The 22,650-nt window shown below is 33.3% G+C and overlaps 3 protein-coding genes across 11 annotated transcripts; 1 reads left to right on the plus strand and 2 right to left on the minus strand.

Annotated features, from left to right (window-relative positions):
- Positions 1-251: 251 nt before the first annotated feature.
- On the minus strand, positions 252-6,756 carry LOC7482138 (65-kDa microtubule-associated protein 3). Of its 4 annotated transcripts, XR_002976922.2 has the most exons (14): positions 5,081-5,277; positions 4,862-4,948; positions 4,508-4,714; positions 3,869-4,111; positions 3,566-3,775; positions 3,324-3,479; positions 3,079-3,238; positions 2,836-2,987; positions 2,656-2,743; positions 2,259-2,332; positions 2,111-2,185; positions 1,649-1,940; positions 1,450-1,551; positions 997-1,140 (listed from the first exon to the last, which is right to left on the minus strand). XR_002976922.2 is itself a non-coding variant. In XM_002318236.4 (13 exons), exons 2-13 carry the CDS (start codon positions 4,931-4,933, stop codon positions 683-685), a joined length of 2,187 nt encoding a protein of 728 aa, XP_002318272.3. In that variant the 5' UTR covers positions 4,934-4,948; positions 6,542-6,756; the 3' UTR covers positions 252-682. The 4 variants fall into 4 exon arrangements, 3 of the variants coding, with proteins under 3 accessions (XP_002318272.3, XP_024437660.2, XP_024437661.2); XM_002318236.4 differs by lacking the exons at positions 1,450-1,551; positions 5,081-5,277 and adding an exon at positions 6,542-6,756 and having other exon boundaries at positions 252-1,140; XM_024581892.2 differs by lacking the exon at positions 1,450-1,551 and having other exon boundaries at positions 252-1,140; positions 5,081-5,250.
- Positions 6,757-10,006: 3,250 nt separating this feature from the next.
- Positions 10,007-14,236, minus strand: LOC7482177 (protein YLS7). Of its 6 annotated transcripts, none has more exons than XM_052446015.1 (4): positions 14,022-14,236; positions 12,822-13,704; positions 11,423-11,701; positions 10,007-11,171 (listed from the first exon to the last, which is right to left on the minus strand). In XM_052446015.1, the coding sequence occupies exons 2-4, from the start codon at positions 13,420-13,422 to the stop codon at positions 10,366-10,368; spliced, it is 1,686 nt and encodes a 561-aa protein (XP_052301975.1). In that variant the 5' UTR covers positions 13,423-13,704; positions 14,022-14,236; the 3' UTR covers positions 10,007-10,365. The 6 variants fall into 6 exon arrangements, with proteins under 6 accessions (XP_052301975.1, XP_052301974.1, XP_052301973.1 ...); XM_052446014.1 differs by having other exon boundaries at positions 14,017-14,236; XM_052446013.1 differs by having other exon boundaries at positions 13,964-14,236.
- A 5,573-nt stretch (positions 14,237-19,809) lies between these two features.
- LOC7482176 (ATP-dependent Clp protease ATP-binding subunit CLPT1, chloroplastic) lies at positions 19,810-22,069 on the plus strand. The gene is made up of 6 exons (XM_002318834.4): positions 19,810-20,134; positions 20,215-20,241; positions 20,369-20,478; positions 20,560-20,739; positions 21,564-21,691; positions 21,770-22,069. The coding sequence occupies exons 1-6, from the start codon at positions 19,923-19,925 to the stop codon at positions 21,800-21,802; spliced, it is 690 nt and encodes a 229-aa protein (XP_002318870.3). The 5' UTR covers positions 19,810-19,922; the 3' UTR covers positions 21,803-22,069.
- Positions 22,070-22,650: the final 581 nt, after the last annotated feature.

Genomic DNA, 22,650 nt, shown 5'->3' on the forward strand with positions numbered 1-22,650 from the left:
TAGTCTAGGCTGGAACAAAAGTTCTTTGTTTTATTTAAAAAAAAAACATAATTTAAATTGATTTGTCGACCCATGAATCAACCTGTCTAACCTCCTCCGATGCAGGTGAAGTCGGGTCTGAAGTGGATAATACAACTATGCTTAAGAAGCTTCCTGCAAAATAAATCCATCTCCTTACCCTGGGAATCTTCTACAGATTTGTTCTTGTTGTACTTTGGAGGTTCAAAAGGAAGAAAAACGACAAGAACACGGACTAGGAAAGCGGTCTTTCATTTTGTAACAGAGACATCACAAAAGGGCTACATAGGAAAAGAAAAGGCTTCTTAAAACTGCTAGTTCAGTACAAGACTTTTACTTCAGTTACCTACAAAATGCGGCTAGAAATTGACGGCTAATAGTGTATCAAGAAACATTCACAGGAAAGAAAATCACTGTCTTAACTCTTTCGAGTGCTTGATAGAAGCTCCTAAGAAAAATCACTGAAAATTAAGAGAAGCTAGCATCGATCAAGAGGTAACAGTTTTAACTTAAACCACGTTTCGATGCTCGTAGACTATGTACACCATCAAAAAGCCAATTACAATTGACTTACTCCAGAACTAGTCCCTGGAGAAGATCATACGAATAGAAAAGGTAAGATCAATTAGATCAACAAGCAGTGGCAGCACACACTCATTCAAGTTCACCAATGGTTTGGGTTTAGTTGTATGACTGATTTTATATGTGTGTTGGGAAGAACGAAGCCTGCTCTTCTTTCCTCGAAAGAATACTCAATTTCTTCAGGGGTTTCAACTGGATTAACTGCTGGGGTCATAGCCGTCTGCATTGGTACTGATACTGTTGAAGGTGTCATGGGCATAGGAATTGGCATTGCCTTTGGAGTCCTCCTATTCTCTTCATCTGCAATAGTATTTGTCTTCGAAGGAGTTTTAAAGGACACATCATTTATCGGAAGTGTCTTCTTAAAGGTGTCATTGTGTGGTGTTGTCGCTTCTTCCAAGATGTTGGATTTTGATGAAACAGTGGAAGAAATAGGTGAGAAAGGTTGCCGCAGCATTGGTGATTGTGGTTCGCGAGCATTTACAGCACCAAACGCGTGTTTCTTCGTAGCAAGACCAGCAATATCCAACCCTCTCCTACCTGCAAAATAGTAGAAAGAAAATGAAATAACAAATTAAAAGAGATTCAAACTTGCCAATAAGCATAAACATTGGCTGCTTAAGCAATCCTACTAGATATTTAATCCTTACCACATCATTTTCATTTCTCGGACAATCAATGGTCCAGACATGATTAAAAAAAAACGATTAAAAAAAAAAAAACTCTGTTAAGACTTAAGGTTGTGTTTGAATGAAATATTAACAGATAGTGTCTAAAGGCTGTCCGTGCTCTGTTGTGCAAACATCATCTGATAGAGTCAACAGAAATACTCAAAGAGACAGTACATACTTCATCGTCAACAACAAGTAAATAGTGAAGAACCAGTTGATATTCTTCCCAGACCCCGAGGAAAAGTGGCGAGCCGTTATTGCTCGGTTTCAATTATATCATCTTCAACAGAAAAGGGAAAATGGAAATTATTTAGAACAGAAGTTATGGCTACAAACTCCTTAGTAATCTATAACCTTGGCATTTCAAAATAACTTACCAGCCGATAAAGCATCAAAGCCATCATCCTGTTGGGGTTTCAAATGATCATTTTGATGTGTTCGATCTACTTTATTGCCAGCACGTGGATGTGGTGTAGCTTTGCTAGAGTGAGGTAAATCAGGTCTAGGAGTCTGAAGCATTGTTCCTCCAAGGGAAAGTCTCCTATTGCTTGCACCTCCAGTTGAAACTCTAGGGGTTTTTTTCACACTCGGGGGCTTTGAAGGGCTTGGCTTTGATCCATAAAGGGCCTCCTGCTCAGCTATCAGTTGTCCCTGCAGTTTCTTCTGATCCTATAATAAATTAAACCACCACAAGCATATCAGAATAAGCATATCCTCTGTATAAAAGGCATCTAGAAAGAACCCATGATATGGTATAGTAAAAAAGATTCATGAATGACTGAATAAGATATAATGGAGTCTGTTTTTATTAGACAGACTGAGAATTCACAGATTCATACCCGCTGCCTCCGTCTTTCTTCCTCTTTCTCCTGGCGTAATATGGTGTACTCTTCAAGCATAGAAAGAAGGCGAATCTGGACATGGGTAGGAAAAGGTTAAGCCTTAATAAAGATGCATGATGAGTTAAGAAATAAATACTGGACTTACACCATCATATAAGAATTCAGCACCTCTCTCCTTTTCCCATGCCATTGTTTTTGAAGCCAATGCCTCCACCATACCTGCCCCATATGGAAAAGGAAGCTTATTATAATATGAGGAGCAAGATATTGAAAAATGTACAGAAATAACAACAAATGCATGCTGCGTGATGGAGAAAAGGACTCTGAGCGATCAAATAAAATCAATCAACAGAATAAAACCCATGGACTATAAAAGGTTCACATGGTGCAATAAAAAGTTGTCCTGGGTGAGCAAATCATGATGAAATATAAATGCAGCTATCTATACCATGTCCTATAAATAAAACTCAGGCTATCTATATCATGCAACTTCATTATGCCCTTTTGCACATTTTACCAACCATCGAAAAAAAAACCTGTACCTGGCATTTTATTAACCAAAGAACGAGCTTTCTCAGCACGCTTTAGAATAAGATGAGTGCCTCTCCCAGCATTGTATCGGTTGTCATCCTATACAGTCATCAAATTATAAGTAACAATTAAGCAAGAAAATCAATTAATGACAAATAAAAGTTACATAAGAGATGACATAGGCACTTAACCCTGTTATACTCCTCAAGCCAACTCTCCTCTTCACATGCATTCAACCATTTCTCGACCTTTTCAAGTATTTCTTTCCTGCTAAAAGCTTCCTCCTTAATGTTAGCAATTTGAAGCTCAATTTGCTCAAGTATACTCGCAGGGTCCAGGTTTCCTGCAACAGTATGGACGAAAAAAGGCATTCCATAAAATGGTAGACATATGAGTAGCATTTAATATATGATGACCCATCATAAAAAATATACCAGATTCTATGGCTTCAACAGCATATTCTACTGCAGCATCTGCTTCAGGAATCATATGCATTTTTCTGCAGATCTCCTCCAGTTCTGACCTCTTCTTCAGAACTAGCTCCTTCATCTTGCTTGACTTCAACTCTTCCAAACGAGAAACTTCAGCCTCAACCTGTATATTATTTACTTATTCTTTGAGCTAACTGTTCATTTTTACAAAAAAAAAAAAGGCATGAAACTATACATCTGTAACTCACATATTTTATAAAATCCAGAGAAAGTGTGTTTGGTTCTGTTATTTCATGCTCTGAAGCAGCTATATTGCATGTAACATTTTGAAATTCTTGCTGCTCCTCGACAGGGGTATCCATCAAATTCCATAGTTCCAACATTGTAGTTGCAAGATCTTGCAGCTATAACCACACAAAGGCACTACATGGTCAGTTTAAGATAAAACGTTCAGGATAAAAAATTGACAAAAATTCAACCCAATACTCACCCTTTGCATTCTATGTATTTTAACCTCTCGCAATTTGTGTATTGCAGCAGCCAAAAGCTGAATTGTTTGATTACTTATGTCCCTCGATCCTCCAGAATCACCAAAACTTGTATGGACCTCACTAGCTGTGTGCTTGAAATCCATACCAAGCACTAAGCAGAGTGCATTCAAAGTATCTAGATGCTGCTGAACCTGCTTCAAGCGATCACTCTGCAAATAGAAAAGATGATCAGGAGGTAAAACCTAACGACATGAAGTAAATGACAGAACATAGATGATGAAGAATGAAGAAAATAATCCAACCTTTTCTTTCTCAAGTTCATGCAGCTGTCTGTGCAGCTCTTCCAGCCTTCTCAAGGAGAGATCAGCTTCATCAACTAATATATTATGATCAGCAGATCCATAGATCTCACTTGAGATCTTCCGTATGTCCTCTACAACCTCATGAAACTGCTTTCTTCTATCCAATTTCCTCTTCCTCATCTCCTCAAGTTGTGGAAGAATTCTTCCAAGCTCTTCCTTCAAGCTTCCAGCATTTTGATCAGCCTGTTTGTAAAATTAAGGGAAAAGGGAGGATTAAAACCATATTTAATCTATGCACCAGATTTCACACCTTTATGATGCGTGGTTGCTGACCTATTCATGTTTGAGCAACTATATTGATGTATTTTAAACTTATTACATTACTAAACATCTATCTCAGCTCCAACTTTTTTCATATTCTACAACAACAATTTTGTCATAAAACTGTTGCCAGTAAACTATGGTCAGTGGTAGCTGACCAATGATGCTAATTGAATCATTTCTAATGACTATTACATGTAATCCCAACTCTGTTATCCATTTTCATAATCCACCATACAATTTATAGAAGTTCAAAATAAATTAAATCAAGTTAGTTATAAAAAGAAACAGAACAGAGACGGTATTCTAAAACCTAACCTGTCGGATATGTACTGGTCTTTCCCCCATTGAAGAACAGATGACAGCCAATTCTGCTTCAGAATCAGCTATTGCCTGTCGTAACTGAGCTCTGTTCCGGTTCGCCTGGTCCACCTTCCTTCTATATACCTCAAGACACTCTTGTTCAAGCTCAAGCAGCATTTTATCCCTATCAGTATCTGTTTCCCCTACTTCATTCCAAATTATCTGATTTTCATTTGGGACAGGAAAAATAATGGGTTCAGATTCTACAGTTAAGCCCACAAGAAAATAACACGGAAAAGAAATACAAGACTACAACCTAGAAAGGAAGATTATTTTATAAAGTTTCTTTTAACTAATAGAAAAATGAACCTGCAATTCATATAAAAGGGTTCCACAAGTTGTTTCCACTTGCAGAAGTCGATCGCTCTGGACATTAGACATGTTGATTACCCGCCTCTACCAAAAAAAGAGAAAAAAGGAAATGGTTAGCAATATACGTAATAAAAAGAGAAAGGAAAAAAAGAGAGAGAGAGAGAGAGAAGACCCAGATTAAGCAAAAATCAATAAATCATAATCAGCATTTAGCACCATAAATTGACAGGTGGAAACACATCACACATGCTGAAATGCTAGGGTGTAATTCAATGAATTGAACTATTAAACAGTGAATAATATATTTGATGTAACAACGAAAAGAGTAAAGCTTCAAGAAAAATTGTCTGTCAAGAAAAAACTTCAAGAACACACATGGGCCATCAGATTAGTGGGCCCGCAATTGGTCCCCCTTCAAGATCGATGATCCAACTATCCGTATGGATTCTTAAAGTTTTTACTTAATGTTTAGCATTTTTGTATAGATAAGAGCAGTCCGCCGGTAGCTATATGGGATTCAAAGTTTGAAACACAATCCTTCTACCATTTTTTTTTTTTTTAAAGACAGTAAACATTGTCATTCTTTCTTTATATGCAAGATCCTCAAAATTCCTTAAAAGAGATCTAAATCCACATAGCAATAAATTTTATCCACTTTAACACCCCCCCCCCCCTAAACTTAAAACTAGTCTACATATATGGCATGTAATTTAATTATCAGAGTGAATCAGACTACAGTCTTAAAAGGGAAAGCAATCAGAAATCAAGGTAATTTCCGTATAATAGTTTTTAAAAACATTCTATTTCATGGATATCCTAAACAGAAACCTGGTTTCAAACTATAACTAACGTTTTTTAAAAAATAAAAAGCCAATCAAACAACAACAACCTTCTAATTATAAGACTTTAATTTCATAATTTTGGTTACTCATATTTCTACATAAAAGCTTCAGTTTCGGTTAGTTAAAACCCTGATCAGAGCCCTAACCTATGTATGATTAACAAGTTAATTCCTTTTCAATTTGGCGATAAAGTTAGTGATTTCCAAAGAAAATGCCACAAAATAGCAGCTCAACAAAATCAAAAACCAATTCAAACCCAATACTTTGTTTGGTTCCTGAGAAAATCCATGAAAGAAAAGCAACAATTCTAGATTTCGAACACTTTTTAGCTCAAATTTTCTCTACCCTGAGTTCTAACAAACAACTGAACCTTAAATTTTCATAATTTTAATTTTCTCTGCGGTCAAACAGAGAATTACAAAAAATTGAAAGTTAGAAGAAAACCTCAGTTACTGTATAACGTAATCAAACCTTAAAAACCATACGAAATGCTAATTAACACGCAGATTCTTTTTGTTTTTTTTTTCCTATGAAAATAAAATCAAATTCCAGCTCAACGAAATCGAAGAACTACGAAAAATACAAACCTAACCATTTGTTTGATTCATGAGAAAATCCAGGAAAAGAAACTCTCAAGGTTTCCAAAAATAAATTCAAAAGAAAAAAAAAATGTCACACGCACAGTTAAAATTCTCCCTCAGCTCAGTCCAAAATAAAATCCTAACCATCAAATCAGATTGACCAACCACATTTCCATCGCTTTCTCAGCAACCAAACAGAAATTCAAGCAAGCCAAAAACCCTGAGTAGAGAGCGAGAGAGATCAAAGCACTAACCTAAACAAAACAGTGGTTTTGTCCAAAACTTGTTCCGTCGTTTGATTTTCCCGAGAAAATGTGAGTGTCGGTTTGTTTTCTTTTCGATTTTCCTGAGAAGATTTCCGATGTTGTTAAGAAACGAGAGCGAGAAATAAGGTTTCGAAGTTTTGGACGATCCAGCAGAGAGAGAGGAGAGAGAGAGCCGTTTAAGGAAAAAAATGACCGTTGAAATAAAGAGAGAGCGCTTGTTCAGGATTTTATATTTTTTTAATGATGATTGATTTGAATTTCAAATTTCTATGATCATCAATAAAAAGTCATAGATCTAAATCATCTACGATCACTTGTACAGAATCTATTAATCTGCACCGTTGGATGTTTTCTGTGTTATGTGTACCAATAGGAGAGTGACATGTCAGCATATGTGATTTGAAATGGCCAAAGTGTTGGAAGTTTCAATTATCCTAAGCAAGCCCCTGCTTTGGTGTCTTTTTCATAGTCTTGAAATGGCCCATTTCTAATATAGTTATTAAATCAGACCTGGGTGAGCAACACGGTTATATGGTGTACAGATTAATGTAAAAGTTTTTAAAAAAAAATTAATGAATTTTTTTATTAGATTTTAATTGGATTATGAATTAATTTGGATTTTTTTATTAGATCACAACGAGTGAACTCTTGAATATTTTTAAAAATTTAATTCAATCTAGAAAATAAATCAATTAAATCTCGAGTTCACATGTCAATAAAGTTTAATAAAAAAATTTAGATGATATATATAATTTGTAACTCTAATTTCTTGATCTAAAAATTTAAATTTTAGTTGGTTATATCTTCTTCAATTATACAATAAATAACATTCAAGATAAAAACTTTAAAAAATAAAAAAATATCATTTTAATGTATTTCGACATGAAAAGTACTTTAAAAAGCAACCGCAACCACACTTCCAAACAGGTAAATATAAAGGTAATTTTTAAAAGACTAGATTGATAAAAAAAAAAAAAAAAGAGTATAATCTCATGTGAATTGATTTTTTTTTATTTTTGTTGGAAAGTGATAAGTGTGTTAATTTCAAATAAATGTTTTTGGTAAATACACTTGTAACATATGCATTAAACGAGAACATTAAAATCAGGTATTCCAAGGAGAAAGATGTAAACTTATCCTAATAAAATTCAATCCAAGTTGTGAAGCAGTTAGACTGTTGTAAGCATAGTTAATAAATCCATATGATCTATGACTCAGTCCATGTCATAGGTAGGTTATAGGTTGAGTCAGTCATCTTGAAGGTTAGTAATTAATCTGGATTAATGTTTTTTAATTATTCCCAGTTCAAAACAACGTTGTTCTTTATAATCTAAAAAAATTAATATCATTTAAAACAAATTTCATCACAAATAGACCTATTGGGTTGACCAGATTTTTCTAAGTCAACTATATGATGAGTCTAAATAAAAATCCAACTCAATTTAGATCCTTAATCAGTTAATTTCTAAATCGATTCACGATCATGAAATTAAAATTATAAAGAAGTGTTCTTTAGTTTTGTCCAAAATCATATTGTTTTGAATATAAAAAGATAGCTGAATCAATTCACTAACTTAGATTTATCTGCTCAACTTGAAACTTGAATCCGGTTATGGGTTGGATTGAGTCTTTTAATTGTGATTACAAGTGTCCTAATTAGTTTACAACTTGGATGGGATTTTATTAGGATAAGTTTACATTTTCCTTTTAATAACTATGAAATATTGTAAACCAATATTGTTTTGGATAATTATTAAAAACAATATTGGAATTTATTTAATTAAGTTTGATCGGGTGAATTTTCATGCTGGTTAGAAACAAAACTTGACTTGAGCTAAGCTCTATATTGATAAATTATCAAATCGACCTATAAGGTTTAATAACTATACTAGTTATTTAACATGCGCTACGTCACAAGTTAAATATATTTTTTATATAAAAAAATTATACATACAGGTTTTTTTTCAACGCATATTTGAACATAAAAACAAATATAAGTGAAAATCAAAAGATTTATACATATATATAATTAAATAAAAATAAAATAAAAGTTATTGACAATAAATAAAGACAAAAATAGAAAACCAATAGACATATATAGATTAAGATATTTGGCATTGCAATATAGGTATTTCACCTTGTTGTGTTGAATGATTTTATTTACCAAAATTAAATTTTTATTCAATCAAACGATAATAGAAATTGATATAAATGAAATAGTTTGAATAAAATAAAAGAAAAAAAATATTATATAAGGTTACACATATTAAAAATAACATCCAAAAAAATATAGATGAATAAAAATATTATATTTAAAAATTAAATACATACAAAATAACTAAAAATAAATATTATTTAAAAGAGACTATATAAACAAAATAGAAAAGATAATGAGTATTAATTTAAATAGAAAAAAACACGTTAATTTGAAAAAATAGAAAAAAATAATAATCTAAAAAAAAAGAGAAAAGGCCGGTGCTACGCCTAGTAAGCCCAGCACACTCACCTAACCGATCTTGTTAGCGCCCACGAGCTTAGGCTCATTTTTTATTATGATTGTTATCTTTTTTATTTTTTTGAAAAAAAATAAACTAGACAAGACATTGCTTGCTTAGATAGACAACACGTTGTTTAATTTTGCCTAGATTTTGATCATTATGGTGCTATAAAATCAAGGCTATTAGTGTTTTTAAACCAAACAATCTATTTTTCAACTTATTTTTTACTCAAACACCCTAAGAACCTTGGTAAACCCATCCATGATCTCAAAACACACAAAAAATCATCCCTAAACTCAAAATCAACTCGAAACTAAAAATATTTTCGAGTTCAGATTTGTTTTTTCAAGCACTCTCAAGTTAAAAAAAGCACATAATATGAACTTCACTGATCAAATGAAATTATTTGTTACAAATATCGATCGTTTTGGTAGCTAAAATCAGCGTCAACAATATTTTTCTCTCTCCACTACCATAATCCAATTACCTCTCTCAAATCAAGATCCGAACATATCAAAAAGTAAAGACTAAATTAATTTTTTTTTTATTAACTTTGAAATCATCATCCATTTATGATGTCTTTTCTAGTTTGATCCCTGTCTTTCAATTTTATTCTTAGTCAACAAATTTAATTCAATTGGCTTTTAATTTATCTAAAAAGGATGCAATTGCACAAAAACAATTACGGACCAACTTGAAGGGAAAAAAAGCAAAATTTTGAACAATAAATTCATAGAAGGATGAATAATATATTTTGCACAGTGAAATTGCTAAGCGTCTTAGATTTTTAGTAATAATAGTGTGTGTGTGTGTGTGTGTGTGTGTGTAAGCTTCTTTACCTTCACATGCAAAATGGAACTCCATTAAACCACAAGCATATTAAACAATCACTGATAGGGAAATCCAGCTAGAAAAACTGGGGGATTTAAAAACAACAAATGATGAAACATTAGAATAAGAAACAATGATATTTGACTTATTTTATTTATCATGACACTGTTAAACAAATAGCTCTCAATTTCTCTACAAGTAGATTAAGGTGATCTTGCTCATTTTTCAAAAAAGAATGGAGGCCTTAAAATACAACAGCTACCAGCCAATCCTCCGTCAGTTGTAGTAATGGATAACACCTCGAAAATAATTTTTTTACATAAAAAAAAAAATGAAAACCAAAGGACTAGGTTACCCTGACTCTACAATATATTAAGTCTCATTTGAATAAGTTACCTTTTCGATTACAAAGTATTGGTGTGTAGGCTTCTCAGTCACAAAGTGCATGTCTGCAGGCTGCTTAGACATGAAAACATAACCATCTCATACTGGAGAGCTTTGGCTGGACGCAAAATCTCTTCTAATGATTTCGAGCACAAGTTCGTTCCAGGTATCAACTGGACCAGGCATGCACCAGTGTAAGCAATCCTGCGGAGGTGGCTTTCCATCTGGACCACGTTTTGTGAGTTTATTAGGGTCAAGGCTTCGGTATGGACCTGGATGTCCATCATGACGATAGCCAAAGGCCTCGGTGATATCCATCAACTTCAACTTTGATTTATCGGTCGCCTTCTTAATTGCACGATCAAAACCTGCTATCTGTTTCTTGTGCATTATGTCAGTAAAGCTATTTCCCACTAATTCACCTGGTGCAAGAGGCTTTTCCTTCCCGGTGCATGATCCACCAGTATTCCAGGCCCCACCCTCGTAATGGTCAGGTGAATAAGAGCGCAGAATGGTTAGCCCAGTGTAATTTGGATGTGAGGCAATAGATGTGAGAATTGTCTCAACAGATATCCCAAATGCTTCAATATTGTTAATCTTCATTGGACGAGACTTGTCTGGCCACCACAACTGTCCTCCCACAATTTCATTGTTGAGGACATAGACTGACTGCTTGGCAAACCAGTGGCCTGAAGAGAGAACAATCACATCGAAACTGGGGATGAATTCCATGAAATGCTCATCCGGGGCATCAAGGTGGAGTTTAACAACACCCTCTGGAGCAAAATCAATAGGTTCTGATGTTTGGTGAACAAGCCAAGAGGACCATATCCGGACAACCATGGTAGATGTCGACCTAAAGAAATATCGTTGCATTTTTTTATTCCCTTGGTTTTTGGGAGCCTCTACCTGAAAATGCATCAGAGAGTTTTTCATAAGGACAACTCCCCAAAAAGGTGAGACTAAATATCACAATTGTAACATAAACAAGCATTTCATTTCATGTGAGACCACTAAATTTCACCAGAGTGTCAATTTGGTAATTATTATCAGTTTACAGAGATAAAATTTCCCAAAATCAAGATATGATTAGCTATCAAGAGCAAATTGCCAAAGCCCAGTAAGGGTCACTATTCATAATGGAGAGTGGATATACTTGCCTGCCAGAGAAGGCACAGCATCGATTCCATCTGGTTTCGAGCAACAGAGTCACCTATGAAAGCTATTGTTTTCCCTCTCATCAATTCCAGAAACTTCTTGGCATCAAATCGTGGGAGGTTACACTGAGAAGGTTTCCACCGCCAATTCTCATATTCCTTGTCTGGCCTTCCATTTCCCTGGCAGTTCTGCATCTGTGTTAGGACAGGGCATGTGTTGTTTGTGTATAATGGTCCTAGAGAATCGTAAAACCAATTTCCACGGTACAAATCACAGCCTGCATGTCAGAAAATGTAAGAGAATTATAATCTCAAAAAAATGAAGAGATAGTGAGGAAACAAAAGAATGAATTCATTAACCAAACATTTCTATACTAACAATTTCCAGGAAACTCTTTAATATAAACATTCTTCTGCTTGCGAAAACAAAGCTATACTATTTCTTCCATTCAGTCAAGACCCTGTAATGCTTGCACGCAAATCCTTTACAAGCACACTATCAAGGTGTTCAGAAAGAATGTAAAAGCAAACCCCGATTTCTCCTGTTTTGTTCTTTATGCATAACTGGACCAGACCACTAAAGGGTTGTTATTAGAAACCATAGTTGTGGCGCAAAACATTTATTGGTAGACTTTGAGAAGACACGTCAACAAGAAAAAGGTGGGTCAGATCCATCTGAGAGGATCATGGCATGCAGAAAGAAGATTCTTTTATCCCTAAAAGAGCCTAGCACTGTACTTTCTGTATGTATAAGATCATGACTTCATAACAGAAATAGCTCTTCGCCTTCCTTTATCTATTCCACATTCTTTGCCTGGGTTTGTAGCCAGGAATTCTACAGGCAGTTGGTTCTCGCAAAGAGCCCAGCAAAATTAAGCCTCCAGGCCACTGGCAATAAGCTGTAGCTATTTTTGATAGATTAAGTTTCTTATTCTTTGAAGTACCATTTTTTTCTGAGGATAAGTACCAGAAGATACTAGCTTGGTATCTGATAGCATCTAACAACAAAAATAGAACAGAAATAATTTTCTGATTAAGCACCAACAAAATCGATGCAGTCAAATGCATCTATAACAGAGATTGCACAATTCTCCAGTCTTACAATAATTACACATTTTTTCTCCCTTTTTATAGCTAGTGCAAGTAAAAAGGATCCTCAAGGATTTCTTTTTTCAGCAAAGCAAACCACTTTGAGAAACCCATTTACCACCAATGAGTTAACAATTGGAATTCAATAAAATTGATAGCTGGAAACTTCACAACGCAGTTGAATAATCCCAAACAGAAAAGCAAATTACCGTACAGGAACTCCAGCATCTATGCAAAGACAATCCAACAACCAGATTTAAATATCACTAATTACGATAAGACGATAAATCCATTAACAGAAAAAAGTACCTGGATCATCAGAACCAGTCTTGGATGCATTACTGGGCACAGCAGATACATCTGACTTAGCCCCTGATTTAGAATCTGCAGAAGCAGCATCTGAGCTACTCTCTTCTGATCCTTTATCTACATCATTCTCTTTGAAACTTAAAGCAACTGAACCATCCTTGAAACTGGCCTCCTCTTCTTTTCTTGCACCAGTAGTGGATTCTTGCAAATCAGACCCGGGTTGACTATCACTGACATTCACACTGTTATTATTAACACCGCCTAAACTAATGAGCACTTTTAAGTCAGACCCAGATGAAGAATCCTTATCAACCACATCTACATCACTATCATGGCCCCGATCAATGGAGCTTTGATTGCCTTCAAAAATGGGTAAATCAACTTGTCCGGCGCTATCTATCCCATAAAAGTATCCACTAACCGTGGAACCTATAGGGTACGAAACCAAAAGCAAAGAAGCAATAACCAGGAATACTGCAAGGCCTCCAACTGATGCTGCCATTGATGAAAGGGACCGTGGAAACGCAGCCATCGTGGGATTACTCTCTTTCGGTGAAGAAGCCAAGGCCATGGCTTTCCACATTAAGCTAGCTCTTTTCATATAACATCAATTGCGTAGATCGTGAAACTCAAGATATATACTAACTAAAATCCACTCATGAAAATGACCCACAAACCAGACAAAAAAAAAAGATGGAAGAAGAACTTCAACTAAGCTCTCAAGTGGACATGTTTGGCATGAGAAATCTTAATCTAAAACTAAAATTTGGATGTCTCCGTTGTATGACAATGACCCACAGACCAAAAACCTCTAAAAATTGAATCTTGATTCCAGATTAGACAAAAAATTGCTCTCAGCTTCAACCTTCAACAATCAACCAACCTGAAAGACAAATAAAATAGATACAGCATTTAATGAACCAACAAATAACAACCCATTATGCCATTTTAATAAACAAACAGTAAAATAACATTTAAAAGCAAAAAAAAAACATTTTTTTCTTGATAATTAACAAAAATGGAATGCGATTCCATATACAGAAATCAAATGCATTTAATAAAAACTCTAGAATTACAAATAAAGAAAGAAAATCCTTCAAAATTCAACGTCTGGGTTCTTAAATTCACATCCAAAACCATACCTTTCATATCAAAACAACCTCAAGAATTCAATGGATCTTGAATGGAAACAGACCTGACCTGGCATTCAAGAATTCTCAGCTTATTCTCTCTGTACCTGTCTCTGTTTATTAAAAAAACAAGGTATATAAGATAATTCTTGGATCAGGAGAAAAAAAAAGGGAGTTTTAATTTATCGAAGGACTCTGAATTTAAGAAAGAATTTATTTGCGGCAAATCCGGCAAATTAAAGCATCCATCTTGGTTCACAGCTTACGTTGTCTTTAATTTTTCTCCAAAGCTGTCAAAGAGACACACAAAAGGAGGCGAGGATAGTGTAATTACTGAAGTGACCCTCTACAGGTTCTTACTGTATTTTTTTTCTTCTATTTTTTTTTTAGTTTAACGTGGGTGTCCAGGTCAGCTTGCGTGCACCTCGACTAATCCCACGGGTCCTGAAGTTAACGACCATGTAAGCCTCCAGTGACCATCATATGAGCAACCACAGGGCTCGAACCTGAGACCACAGAGGAAGCAAACTTCTTGGTCCCAAGCTCGTACTACTGGACTATCACCTAGATGATTATTTTTTTTCTTCTAATTTTATCATTATGATGGGAGGTCATTAGTTATTCAATTACATGCTCTATTTAGAATTATAAAAGATAATTAAGCTGGTTAGCTACTTAGTGTTCGAAATTGTTTTGAGATATAAAAGAGATAGACACAGTCAAAACATGGATAACATGTTCTTATATTTTTTATTTTAAAATAATATAAATTTATTTTAAAACCATTATAATTTATTTTATATTTTTGATAATGTATTTTCAATTAAATTAGTGTACATTTATATTTTTTTTTTTTAACAGGGGATACTTAGATATTATTTACAACAAATTCTCAGCCGTAATTAAATTCAATTTAGAGTATTTCAAATATTTTATAACTAAGGTGAACTAACAAATAAGTCCAGAATCCAGATCCAGCCACTGTCGACGAAACCTATTAATTAAGTAAGCCTTTCTGGCTCTGAGGTTGAACATGTTTTTGACTAAATTTTAAAATTTTTTTTGTTTTGCTAAAATTGAGTGTGGTTTGTATTTTTTTGATCGTTTTGATGTGCTGATGTCAAAAATAATTTTTAAAAAATAAAAAAAATCATTGACATGTATTTCGGCACAAAAAGCTATTTGAAAAGCAACCATTACCACACTGCCAAACACCCTCAATTTAAAATCTCTCACTTTTACAGGAGTCTTGTTCCCTTTATTTGAATCAGAATTCCGACTATTTTGACCTAATAAGTGATCCTAATTGAAATACCAGGCTACTGTTTTTGATATTTTCAACTTTATCAAGTTTACACTGTTAGAATTAGATGAGTTAACTTGAAGTAATCTAAATTAATATTATATTAAAAATTTAAAAGAAGAACTAAGAAAATTAATATTGTTTTTCAAACTTGATATAGGTTTTAATTAGATCCAATGAATTTAAAATATTAATTTATGGAGAAATTATTACCCAGACTTATTTTACAATAAAATCATTTTCTAAACCATAGTTATGTGATATTTATGTAATAAAATCATTTTCTAAACTATATTTGTTTGGGAATGTGGTTGCGATTGCTTTTAAAAATGCTTTTTATGCCGAAATAAATCAAAATGATGTTTTTTTATTTTTTAAAAATTATTTTTAAGATCAGCCCATCAAAACAATCCAAAACATTCAAAAAAAATTAAATTTTTAATAAAAAAAATTAAATTTTTATAAAACACAATTTGCATCGCGTTTTCAAACGGTGTCATAGTCCATCCTTATTCAATTACACACAATGGATTTCTGACCACTAAATCAGTAAATAAATTTAAATATATGGTCTAAGAAACTGGTATTATTCCATGCGAACATGGGATTTTTTTTTTCTTCGAATAAAAAAAAAACCCTAGGAAGCATCAAATAGACAGGTAATCGTGTTCAACTATTACAGCGCATTGAGTAATTTATTATACAAAGAGAAACCCTAATCAAACAGACATGAAAGCACATGGATATCCAAAAATCACTGCGTGGTAAAAACCATATGTATAAAAAAAATTAAATAAGAAATCGAAGAAATAAATAAGAAACTGGGAAATATTCCTTCATTGATAAAAACCGTGCAAGGTGGCCCCGTGAAAATATGAGGCGTGGTTTTTATAAGAATCAACCTGGCCCAGGAAATTTCAATGGCCTGACCGAGTAAAAAAAAAAAATTAAAAATTGATTAAATCAAGAAAACTAAAAAAATCGAACCGTGAAAAATAACCGGTTAAAATTTTAAAAAAACCGACCGGTTTGGTTCGGTTTTGGTTTTATAAACTTGAAACCGAAAAAACCGAACCGAACCCGAAAAAAAACGAGCCAAACCGGTTTGAACCGGTTTTTATCCTAAAAAACTGAACCGAAACCGGTCGGTTTGAACCGGTTTCAGTTCAGTTTTTTTTAAAAAAATTCAATTTAGTTATTTTATTTTAATAAAAACCGAACTGAATAAAAAATAATCACCACTAATCATAATATTATTTGGGCTTTTGATTTACCACACGCAGAAATAATAATGTTTAATCCCGCATTGGTAAGGTAATCAACGTGCTTGTCACCTATAGATTTAGACTATATGGAGACCAAGGCTTAGAATAATAATAGGTCACTTTGAAAGTTGCATTGATTTTGGTTTTTGTGTTGTGAACTATCAATAACAATAACACGAATAATTCCTAAAAAGTATGTCTTTATTCAATGCATGTATATTCTGTCCTCGTTTTTGATGATAAATATATCAAAGTTGATTACAGATGATGCATCCGTTCATCTAAGGTTAAGGATGCGTTTGTTGCGTTTGCGATGTAAAAAATATAATTAAGACTACATTTTATACTATAAAGCCTATTAAAAGATTAAGTTTGAAACGCAGTTTTTATGAAGCAGTTTTTACATGTTTTTTTAACTGATTTTCGTAAAACTCTGTTTATTTTTTGCTTTTCAAAAGTATTTTTTTTAAATTTGAATTTTTTTATTTGTTTTCTTTACTTCAAATTAATTATTTTCTTTTGTATTTTCAGATTATTTTGATGCATTTTCAAGTAAAAAACACTTTTGAAAAGCAACCACAACCCAACATTTTATACATGTTTTTTGCTGTACATAAACCTCAACCATAATTTTTACCAAACACATATTTAAATCCAACTAACTATACATAACCACACTTTATTTTAACTTACTTTTTTTAAACCAAATCCACAAAAATTAACTAAAAAACAAACACACTTAAATCTGCATAGAGTCTCAATAAACCTTTTATGCGCGCTGAAGAATTCAAGATCACCAATTAACAAAGAAGATCTGTTTATTAATTTTTAAAACCACAACCATGAAAATCTTTACTTCAAATTAATTATTTTCTTTTGTATTTTCAGATTATTTGATGCATTTTCAAGTAAAAAACACTTTTGAAAAGCAACCACAACCCAACATTTTATACATGTCAAACACAACTTAAATCTGCATAGAGTCTCAATAAACCTTTTTATTTTAAGATGTTATCTTATTATGCGCGCTGGTTTGTTGAGCCATCAGGACTTCCAAGAGTCGGAGTTGATAATCTTGGTTTTAACAGAGCATTGAAACAACGTAATATGCCATGGTTCAAATAGAAATTATGTCGGTTAAATTTTGTGCCTCGTCATAACTTTAAGTTGTATATCTTATATGCTTTATCTTAAATTTTAGGATATATGCATGAATCTTGGAACATCAATCACGATATGCCTGATCTCCAGTATTTTAGTAAGATGAAGCACAACCAAGATCTTGAACTTCCAAAAACTAATGATTTTTCGTGTAACAAAAGTTATGATGCAACATAACCATCTAGATGGTAGTCCAGTGGTAAAAGCTTGGGACCAAGAGGTTTGCTTTCTCTGTGGTTTCAGGTTCGAGCCTTGTGGTTACTCATATGATGGCCACTGGAGGCTTACATGGTCGTTAACTTCAGGGCCCGTGGGATTAGTCAAGGTGCGCACAAGCTGACCCGGATATCCACGTTAAACTAAAAAAAAAAAAGTTATGATGCAACATGATAAATTGGTAAGAAAAAAAACCGATAGTGCCATGCTCTAGATTTTGTCAGCTTGCATGATCTGCAACAACAATCCTACTATTTTTGGAAACTTCTTTGATTATCAATTACTTATATACTATATTCTAAGGAAAAAAAAAGGAAAATTACTTAGAGACCAGCAGGCAGCACGCTATGTTGGATTTTATTTTTTTATTACACTACCAAACATTAAAAAATAATTTATTTTTTCAAAATTTATTTTTTTAAAATTTACTTTCCAATAAATAAACGGTACTAGAAACCACGCAGCATATTATGTTGGATCTTGCCCTTGCATGTCAAGTTCATGGTGTTTATTTTTGGTTTTCCTGCTCATCATGAGCCCATGTTTAATGTGCCCCATCTAACTGGGCTTGTCCAATCACCACCACCATCATCAAGGGACTGCTGGGCTGGGGCTGGATTCGATCTGAGACCTATTGAAATGCTCACAGCAAAATTCCACCTAGCTGGTTGAATTGTAACCTCGTCAGTCTGGTGAAAATTTGAGTGAGATGTAATTTGATTTAAAAAAAAATTAAAGATTTTATAAAATGATATTATATTCTAGATTGATTCGTAATCAATCTAAATTATCTTGTTTAAGAGTATTTAAAAATATAATAGGAGTTATTTTTTAAAATGTTTTTCACTTGAAATACATTAAAATAATAATTTTTATTTTGTAAAAATTATTTTTTATATTAGAACATTATTAAAATGATTTAAAAATAAATAAAATATATTTTTAAATATATAAATTTTTTTAAATTTTATCCGATATCAGTTTATAATGCAATATTAAATTGGGACAAAATTTGAGATGAACAACGGTATTTCCTCAAGAATATCATGAAAGTATTTTCCATATCCTCTTCAGCAGCTCAGTATCCACCATTTAAATCATCAAAACTTGTCTCGAGGGATTAATTCGATCATCTAGGGGAGTGTTCTCAGAGTTTATGCTGTGAAAGGTAAGACTTTCATATTTTGATCGATATTCTATATGTGAAGAGATGGACAACATGTGTTGCAAAACACCTTTGTAATAAGTCCGGTCATGATCGAAACCATTAATTACTGTGCTCTTTGGAATTGCATTTTAAACGGTATTAAATGAAAATTTATTTATTTTTGCTTAAAATCTAGTTATTTTTTTTATTTTTTTTGATGCAATAATTTTAAAAATTAAAAAAATATTATTTTGATACGTTTCCGAGCAAAATCACCACCACACTCCCAAACATTCTATAAATAAAATAATTCAAATTGATTGCAAATCAATCTAAAATAGTCTTATTTAAAAAAATCTTTAATTTTTTTTTAAATTAAACTATATCTTACTCAAATTTTCACCCGGTTAACTGAAATATAAGTTAATTTAATCGAGTTTGAATGAGTCAACTCTTAACTTGATTTGATATAGAAGATAATCTAGGTTAGATTTAGTTGAAAATATATTTAAAATATTTAAATTTTTAAAAATTATATTACAAAAAATTACACTTTATTTCTCACACTAACTCCTTAGATGTTACATCATTCATCACATTAGATGTTACATCATTCATCACATTAGAGAGATGGACTCAATTATTCATGCAACAAAATACTAAGAAAAAAGAAAAGAGAGAAGTTGTGATTTCATCACTATCAAACGACTCGTCAAACCACTTCTCATTACCCCTACATCATTGTCCGACACATCGTATATCCTTGGCTTTTAACGTTAGAGAGGAGCATCCTCTTCCAAAAAGCACCACCCTCCATTTTCAAACCCAGAGACCATAACCCCCCCCTCTCGATCAAAACCCACTATTGGGTTTTCTTTGATGGCTTCTAACACCATCTCATTTCTCCCAATTCCAATCTCCACCTCTCAATTTTGCAATGAAAAACCACATAATTCTTCACTCTTGCCACTCCCTTTAAGCTCCTTTTATGGCAACAAGCTATTGATTTCACACTCAAAGTTGAGAACTTTATCTCTTAAGGGAAATAAGCCATCAACGAATGTCACAGTTTTATCTACTCTACCCACCAAGTAAGCTTTTTGTTCACCGGGGTCCTTTTATTTTTGGATTTTGAAAAATGGGTCTTGATTAGTTTTGTTTGTTCCTTCAGGAAGTATACATCTCAGAAGATACCAAAGTTAGTCATTTTCCTTTAATCTTGAAGAGAAACAGAGAGAAAGATGGATTCTTGATTGCTTTTTTTGTGAATTTTGTGTATTTTCACCGTTGATTAAGGAAATGCTTGTTTTTATGAGTGGTTTTAGATGGTCAGCAAGAGCGATAAGGTCATTTGGGTTAGGAGAACTGGAGGCGAGGAAGTTGAAGTATCCTAATACGGGAACTGATGCACTTTTAATGGGGATTTTGATTGAGGGTTGGTGATTTTTTATGCATTTTTAGTGTGTAGCTTCTTTTTTGTTTTCTGGGGTTTATTGAAGTTTGTGCCTGGTTGTAGGGACTAGTCCAGCTGCAAAGTTTTTGAGGGCTAATGGGATTACTTTTTTCAAAGTCAGAGAAGAAACTGTGAATTTACTTGGGAAATCTGAAATGTATTTTTTTAGTCCTGAGCATCCTCCATTGACTGAACAAGCTCAAAGAGCACTTGATTGGGCTGTTGAGGAGAAACTAAAGTCAGGTGATTTTTAACTTCTATTGCATCAGAACTTGCATTGTCTTATTCTGTTTTGTGTATGTGTTTGCAAGATAATTTGATTAATGAGCTGCCATGGTTTACATAATGTGATTGTGATTTAGAAACTTCAATTTGGTAATACTAGCTTAAGTAGGAGTGTTGTACAAAGTTATTTGGAGCGTTCAAGGATGATAACGTGGGTCATTTTCTGTCATGCCACTAGGCTTGATTTTTTATATGATTCCTTTTGGAGCTTGATGAAATTCAATTATGTTAGTACTATTTTCATCTACGAACTTATTCAGTATGAAAAAGATTGCAAGTTTTTAACCCCATATTGGATGTAAAGAAAATAAGATAAACGATCATGGGATATTGTAGGAGGTGGAGGTTACCTGCTTATGCATGCTTTATGTTAAGTTTCAGTCTCTTAAGGGTACAATTGCATCACTAAAGTTACTTCTTAATCCTACCTAGAGTCCAGATTCAATAAACATCTTCTTTTACTTATTGACTGGCATAACCAATTCTCCTGATTATTTACGGTAGAAGTGTTTATTTTGTGTTTTGTTCTTATATAGTTTTGAGCTCTTTCTTCTTGACTTGTAATAACGTTCTTTTGTTGTTCATTATTCCGTTGTCCTTTTTCCCAAAAAAGGTTTTTTTTCAACCTTAAAAGAGTCATCATGAATTTACTTGTGCTGGCAACTGTAAAGTGCAAAATTTATGATTTGATTTGAAATTTCATAAATGGATTTGATATTTGTGTGGGTACTGTCCACGTGTATGTAGTTACCATTATCATCTTATTTTCATGTGAATTGCAGGAGATAGTGGAGAAATTACCACAACTCATATACTTCTGGGGACATGGTCAGAAAAAGAATCTGCAGGCTGCAAGATATTGGAAACTTTAGGTTTTAATGACGATAAAGCTAAAGAAGTCGCAGAATCTGTAAGTTTGAATGCTTTTCTGATTTTCAACATAAGCTTTTTTAGTGTTTCAGCTTAACACAATTGTTCATCCATCCAGATGAACGGAGATGTTGCCCTGAGCTTCAAGTAGGGAGGTCAGAATGCTTTATTAAACACTTCCTTGTTGACTCCAGAACTTTGCTGCATAGCTGTCAGAAAATACACACTTAGGTAGTTGGTTCTAGGTGGAGCAAGTTTGTCATCAAGGAACTTGTTCCATGTATGGGGTGTTTCAAATTCTTAAACCAAATGCTTTCATGAATCAGCTGGAGATGTTTAAATTTGCATGTCCCTGAAAAGGGATTTTGTGGAACCCAGATTCTCAGGTGGGCATCTTACTAAGATGATGGATTCTTAACTGACTCCCCTCAATTCCTTGTTTTGGACATGCATTAGAATTACATCATTACCTTTTATGGATTATATCAATAGTTTTTATATGAAAAACCGAGTTTGCTTGAAAAAAAAAACTAAAACTCTTCAAAGTTGTGATTCGCCTTGTGACATGTCTGAATACAATTCATTTCTACAATCGCTTCCGATGTATTTGTTCACCACAGCATCACATTTTTTTTTTCCTTGTATTGATGTGTTGGTTGATGTCCTGAAAACTGAGTGCTATTGTGGATTGTGATGAGCCCATGTAGTGATGAGCACGTGAACATGGAAAGCTAACCGCAGTTCTAACTGTGTTTTTAAAAAAAATAATTTTTTTTATATTTTTTGTTTAAAATTAATTTTTTTATATTTTTAGATTATTTTAATATATTGATATTAAAAATTATTTTTTTAAAATAAAAAAATATTTTTTTAATATATTTTTAAAAATGTGCACGAAGAGTCCTACTTGTGAATTATAATGAAAGTGGCAAGAGTGTCGCAATGATAACGTGATACACGCAGGCACCTGTCATCATGTTTATGTTTTTGACTTGTCCT

The sequence above is a fragment of the Populus trichocarpa genome, chromosome 12 (assembly GCF_000002775.5).
Source record: "Populus trichocarpa isolate Nisqually-1 chromosome 12, P.trichocarpa_v4.1, whole genome shotgun sequence".
NCBI classification, from domain to species: domain Eukaryota; kingdom Viridiplantae; phylum Streptophyta; class Magnoliopsida; order Malpighiales; family Salicaceae; genus Populus; species Populus trichocarpa.

Bases quoted from the DNA above. Each gene is read 5' to 3' on its own strand.
- LOC7482138 (XM_024581892.2), bottom strand. The intron at 2,333-2,655 runs GTACAGGTTTTT...CATATGGGGCAG, and splicing joins TTTGGTTAATAAAATGCCAG to GTATGGTGGAGGCATTGGCT. The intron at 1,941-2,110 runs GTATGAATCTGT...AATTTATTATAG, and splicing joins AAGAAAGACGGAGGCAGCGG to GATCAGAAGAAACTGCAGGG.
- LOC7482177 (XM_052446015.1), bottom strand. From the start codon at position 13,422: ATGAAAAGAGCTAGCTTAATGTGGAAAGCCATGGCCTTGGCTTCTTCA. The intron at 11,702-12,821 runs GTACTTTTTTCT...TCTGACATGCAG, and splicing joins GACTGGTTCTGATGATCCAG to GCTGTGATTTGTACCGTGGA. The intron at 11,172-11,422 runs GTATATCCACTC...ATTTTCAGGTAG, and splicing joins GTGCCTTCTCTGGCAGGCAA to AGGCTCCCAAAAACCAAGGG.
- LOC7482176 (XM_002318834.4), top strand. From the start codon at position 19,923: ATGGCTTCTAACACCATCTCATTTCTCCCAATTCCAATCTCCACCTCT. The intron at 20,479-20,559 runs GTTGGTGATTTT...GCCTGGTTGTAG, and splicing joins AATGGGGATTTTGATTGAGG to GGACTAGTCCAGCTGCAAAG. The intron at 20,740-21,563 runs GTGATTTTTAAC...TGTGAATTGCAG, and splicing joins TGAGGAGAAACTAAAGTCAG to GAGATAGTGGAGAAATTACC.